Raw genomic sequence first — 5,096 nt, forward strand, 5'->3', positions numbered from 1 at the left:
TTTTTCTATGCAGATATATTTGGACCGCCCACCTATAATATTGGGGCAGCACTGGCTATTATTGAGTGCTTTTTATACCTTTTGTTGATGTTTACTAAAGTTACTTAATAAATAGGATGCCGTGGAATTGTTTTGTGGCCTTTAGGGGTGTACATGGACCGAGTTGGTTCGGTTTTTATCAAAGTCAAACAAAGACAATTATATCGGTTTGGATTGGTTCGGTTTTGTCGGGTTTTCAAATTTTCGGATCTTTTTATTACATGAACATTATTTCAATCTTACTTTATTAATAGATAAAGCTTTGATAAGTGAATATATGTTTAGTAAATATAGAAAAAATTGACAAACATATGATCTATTAAAATATTCTAATGGGAGAATTTTTTTAGTAACACATGATAGTTATTTTCTTAGTCGTCTAACAATAATTTTTCGTTAATTTACGCTTTCAAGGTTAATACATGAGAGGATCCCAAATATTTCTGCATTTTCTATAAAAAAATCACTATAAAGTCTTAAAAATATAAATAAAATTTATATGTCGGTTTGGTTCGAATTTTTTTACTCAATACCAAACCTAGTCGAATTTTTTAATCGATTTGGTTTGTATTTTTCGATTTGGTGCGATTTTCTGGTTCGGTTTGAACCTGGCGCTATATCATGATTTCCATTTGAAAAAAATTACGTATTTCTTACAACGTATGAAACCACTACAGAGAAATAAAGAAAAGTGAAAGATGATCAGAATTGTTTGGTTTTAGACGATCGGATGTTTGGCAGTAGGTATTAGAAAAAATAATACAAGTATTAATTTTATGCATTACTAATATTTTATTTGGTACATATTTTTTTTAATCTGTGTATAACTAATATTTATATCATACTTGGTATTATCCTATGTGTAAGTAATGCATAGAAAACCATGACATTAGTAATACCAAGGCTATTAATGCATGCATTAGTATGTTTAAAGATAAAATTGTCCTTAAAGTCTTTTAAAGCTAGAAAATATGGAGGACATTTTTGTAAACAACTATTTTTCTTAAAAATTATGCAATGCATTATAATTTTAATACACCACACCAAACAGTAGATAAGAAATAATATTTGCATAACTAATCATTACTAACCCATACATTATTAATCCATACATTACTAATACACCTTATTCTGCACTATTCTTATACACCCTACCAAACAACCCCTAAATATTTTCTTTTTAACCCCGCGCACGAATTGACACCTTAGAAAGTTCCGAAGGCCAAACAGTGCGTCTATTCAGAAGGAATATGTTGAAAGTTGGAGCTAAACTATCAATGACCGTCTCTTTCTCTACAATTGTACTTTATCGCCATTAACTATTTTTAATTATTATCGGTACAAATTTTATATATATGAAATCTGTAGAATAATCTCATTATATAAACTTTGTACAATTTAATTTTTTTTTAATTCGCTTCACTAATCAAATTTAAATAGTGACGCAATGCTTTTATGTTAAAACGTATTTTATTACTATTATTATCATTTTAATATTTTCCTCCAATGTATTTATATATAATATACTCTCTCTATTCCAATTTATATAAACCTATTTTTTTTTTGATCTATTCCAAAAAGAATGACATATTTTTAAATTTGGAAATAATTTAGCTTAAATTTCCAACTCTACCTTTAATGAAAAGCTTTTATTACCACACAAATACTCTGGATCCCTTTTTGATCTATTTAGGACCACAAATTTTAAAAGTCTTCATTTTTTCTTAAATTTCGTGCTCAGTCAAACGGGTTCATCTAAATTAGAACGGAGGGAGTAATAAACAAGTTAAACTAATGTTTTAGTACCATGATCAATCAGATGCTGATACATATACCGATCAATCCAATACCCTCGCAAATCACAAACGACAACGAATGAGGCACGCTAAAAAATAGAAGTGCCACTGCCACCAACACAATAAGCCTAATTATATTTTTAAATGAGTTGAAATTATTTATATCCTTGGTGTAATCAATTTTTATAATATTTTGAATTATCATTCTTTTGGTTTGCCACAAAAGTGCAAGGGACTTTCTATTTTGGGTCGTCCTTTGGGAAAGAAGGAATAAAAGAAATAAAGACAAGGAAGTTTCATATCAAGCTTGTTTTATTATATCTCTATCTTTTTACATTAATGAGAGACTAAATACAGGTCCCTTTCATTACTAGAGCTACACTAGTCGGAGTATATGTTGATCATAATCCCTCGGAATTTTTAATCCTTCGGTTGACCTCCTTTTCCAACTCTTCATTTCCTCCTACTTCTTCCAATTCCTGCACGAATAACCAATCAATCTACCGTAAGCCTCTTTTAACCATTTAATTCCGAATTATGTTATAAATGTCTAACCGAATAAAAAAGAATAAGAAATATTTATTAACACTAGGAGGTTAAAAGAGGAAGAGAGAGTAGGCACCTTAGGTCCTAGGAACAAGCCATATGGGACACCATCAAATTTCTCCGAGTGATGAAGCTGAAATCAAAGAAAATATCAGTAAATTTAAGATATACTCTAAAAAAACAACTGACCAGTAAATTTAATATTAATCTAATGAAACTACGGTGCTAAACGTGATTAATTTAAGATTAAGAGTTAAAGAACTTTTACCTGATGAGCTGCAGCTATTCTCCGAAAATAAGGTACATTGGCAATGGGTCCCACTGGGAATCTCTTGTGAACTAATCCATCGTGAACGAACATGTAAGCCATCCCGAATACTGTGATCCCTAGTCCCTGCATTTATAAGAGCACATTTTTTTTTTTTTTACATTTCACTAATTTCTTTTAAATACTTTATACCTAATTAGTCTCTCTTAATCAAGAATTAATTAGTGAGAACATACCGCGCCGAAACAGAGTCCAGGAATGAGTCCTTTATTGAAAAAGCCATAGGCAAGAAGAGCAATGGCTGGAACAGCGTTTGTTATGGCAAAAACATCGTTCAGCTCGAATGCTCCTTCTCTTGGTTTATGGTGTGACTGCAAATTAAATATTATTTAAAACATCACGTAGTCAATATTTGGTTGCCGGGGAAAAACATGACAAGAATCTTGATTTTCCTAACAAACAAATCAAGTACAATAATCAAATTAATTAGTATCTAATAATTTAGTGGAAATTTGCAAACCTCGTGCATGTGCCATAATGAATCATGCCACAGCGCTTTATGTGCCCATATCGCCCAAAACTCCATTCCTACCTGATGAAATCACCACAACATTCAATTCAGCAATCAGCTTATAATAATCAGAAATCTTTCTGTTTGTTTAACTGCTGATTATAAGATACGTATATTGGATATGAAAAAGTGTAACTTACAGCAGCGCCAAACGAGAGAGCGAAAGTACCGAACATTTCAGAAAAAGACACTTCTCCACCCTATATCATATATATATAAAGTTTTGAGAACAAGGTTAATGTAACCAACAAAGAGCTAAAGGATTAAGCTGGAGAAGAAGAAGAGAGTGATTAATTGGTACCTCCATTTGCCAAGAAAATCTGTAATAAACCGCCAAAACAGCCATAGAAGTAATCCCTAAACTAGACATCACAGCTGCGACAAGATAAGTAAACCTCTCCGATCTTTTCCTAGCCAGTTTTTCCGCCAGCCTCGCATCTGAACGCTGCTCCTCATTTTTTACTCCCATCTGCTTTGCTTCAATAATGTCACTATGCGTATTCAATTTCTCATTCTCCAGCACAAAGCAAGCCGTCATCTTTGGCTTTCTTCGACACTGCAGATTTGTTTTGCCAAAGTTGCGAGTTAACGGAGAGAAGAACAAAACTGGTGGGCTAGTTGTGGTTGGTTTTGGGGCAAGAATTGGGTTGTGGTTGAAACAAATGGTTTGGGAGCTAGCAGATCCGGCAGCCATGGGCGGTGGAGGTCAAAGTAGGTATAAAAGCTTAGAGAGAAAGCGAGAGTTGGGGGGATCTATAGAGGTAGCTAGAGAGGAAAATTTAAGGTGACAAGTTGTAGTAGCACTGAAAATTTTGGAAGGAAGAGCATGAGTTTCAGTTTGTGGACTGCTTGTGGAAAGTTGTATAAATACAATGCTGTAAGGGTACGTTGCTGAACGTGTTGGCACACGTTGCTCCCATTGGGCATTTCCCCTTATGCCGGATTTGCACCGAGGGTCCTCCTAACTAACTTCTGCTTCAGTTTGTGGTCCTCACTTTGACGAATACTACCTAATTGCCACTTTAAAAAAAAACATTTTATTTTATATGGAGGAATGAAAAGGGAAATGAGTATTATAAAATCTTCACCGTAAAAGTTCAAGCATATAACCAACTAAACTACTAAGTAGACGTTTGGACATAAAAATTATAATTTTTGAAAAAATATAGTATTTGGAGTTAAGTTGAAAAATAGATTTTAGAATTTAAAATTATGTTTGGACATATATTTCACTTGAAAATATGTTGTAATTTTGTGAGAGAATTTTTTTTCGAAAAAGTGGTTTTGATTTTTGAAAAACTCATTTTCGAAATTTTTTTAGTAACTTACAAAATTTCATGGACAATACATTTTTGAAAAATAATTACGTAAAAAAGAAAAATTTCATTTATGGACAAATTGATCCTAAGATTCCTCATTAATTGCCAAGTTCATCATTTAACTGACTACTTCTTTCTTTGTATCTTTTAATATAAATCTAAATGAATTACACTTCATGTCTTAGGTATCAGGGTCGAAGGTGTCAAATTGCCAAATTGAGGAGAGTAATCAAAACAAGCATTTAGGTATGCTGAATAACAAAATCAACTTTAATGCGTGTTGGTGTATTATGCCTATTATTCTTTAAGAATCCTTCATTTCATTCATGTATTTTGGTAAAATGACATCATCGAAAAAAATTAATAAAATAATTGAGGTGTGTGTAAGTAAGACTGGACACCAACTTAATAAAACAACAATAAATATGACAAAATATTGTTACATGTTCTCGATGTTACACATAAAAATAGTTTTATCATGGAAGTTAAATAACATGTTAATTTTAAAGAATTGGAAATCAATTTTACAAGGATAAAATTTACAAATAAGCCACTTT

The 5,096-nt window shown here is 32.0% G+C and overlaps 1 protein-coding gene across 1 annotated transcript; it reads right to left on the minus strand.

Annotated features, from left to right (window-relative positions):
* Positions 1 to 2,129: 2,129 nt before the first annotated feature.
* On the minus strand, positions 2,130 to 4,060 carry LOC104217920 (beta-carotene hydroxylase 2, chloroplastic-like). The gene is made up of 7 exons (XM_009768263.2): positions 3,522 to 4,060; positions 3,361 to 3,420; positions 3,170 to 3,241; positions 2,886 to 3,020; positions 2,650 to 2,775; positions 2,458 to 2,514; positions 2,130 to 2,314 (listed from the first exon to the last, which is right to left on the minus strand). The coding sequence occupies exons 1-7, from the start codon at positions 3,912 to 3,914 to the stop codon at positions 2,237 to 2,239; spliced, it is 921 nt and encodes a 306-aa protein (XP_009766565.1). The 5' UTR covers positions 3,915 to 4,060; the 3' UTR covers positions 2,130 to 2,236.
* Positions 4,061 to 5,096: the final 1,036 nt, after the last annotated feature.

Source organism: Nicotiana sylvestris, chromosome 3 (genome assembly GCF_000393655.2).
Source record: "Nicotiana sylvestris chromosome 3, ASM39365v2, whole genome shotgun sequence".
Classification (NCBI taxonomy): Eukaryota; Viridiplantae; Streptophyta; class Magnoliopsida; order Solanales; family Solanaceae; genus Nicotiana; species Nicotiana sylvestris.

What these genes read in the sequence shown, in the direction of transcription:
- LOC104217920 (XM_009768263.2), bottom strand. Translation starts at nt 3,914, where the DNA reads ATGGCTGCCGGATCTGCTAGCTCCCAAACCATTTGTTTCAACCACAAC. An exon ending in CTCTCTCGTTTGGCGCTGCT is followed by an intron (nt 3,242 to 3,360) that starts GTAAGTTACACT and finishes TGATTTCATCAG; the next exon opens with GTAGGAATGGAGTTTTGGGC. An exon ending in GCTTGTTCCTAGGACCTAAG is followed by an intron (nt 2,315 to 2,457) that starts GTGCCTACTCTC and finishes TTATTCGTGCAG; the next exon opens with GAATTGGAAGAAGTAGGAGG.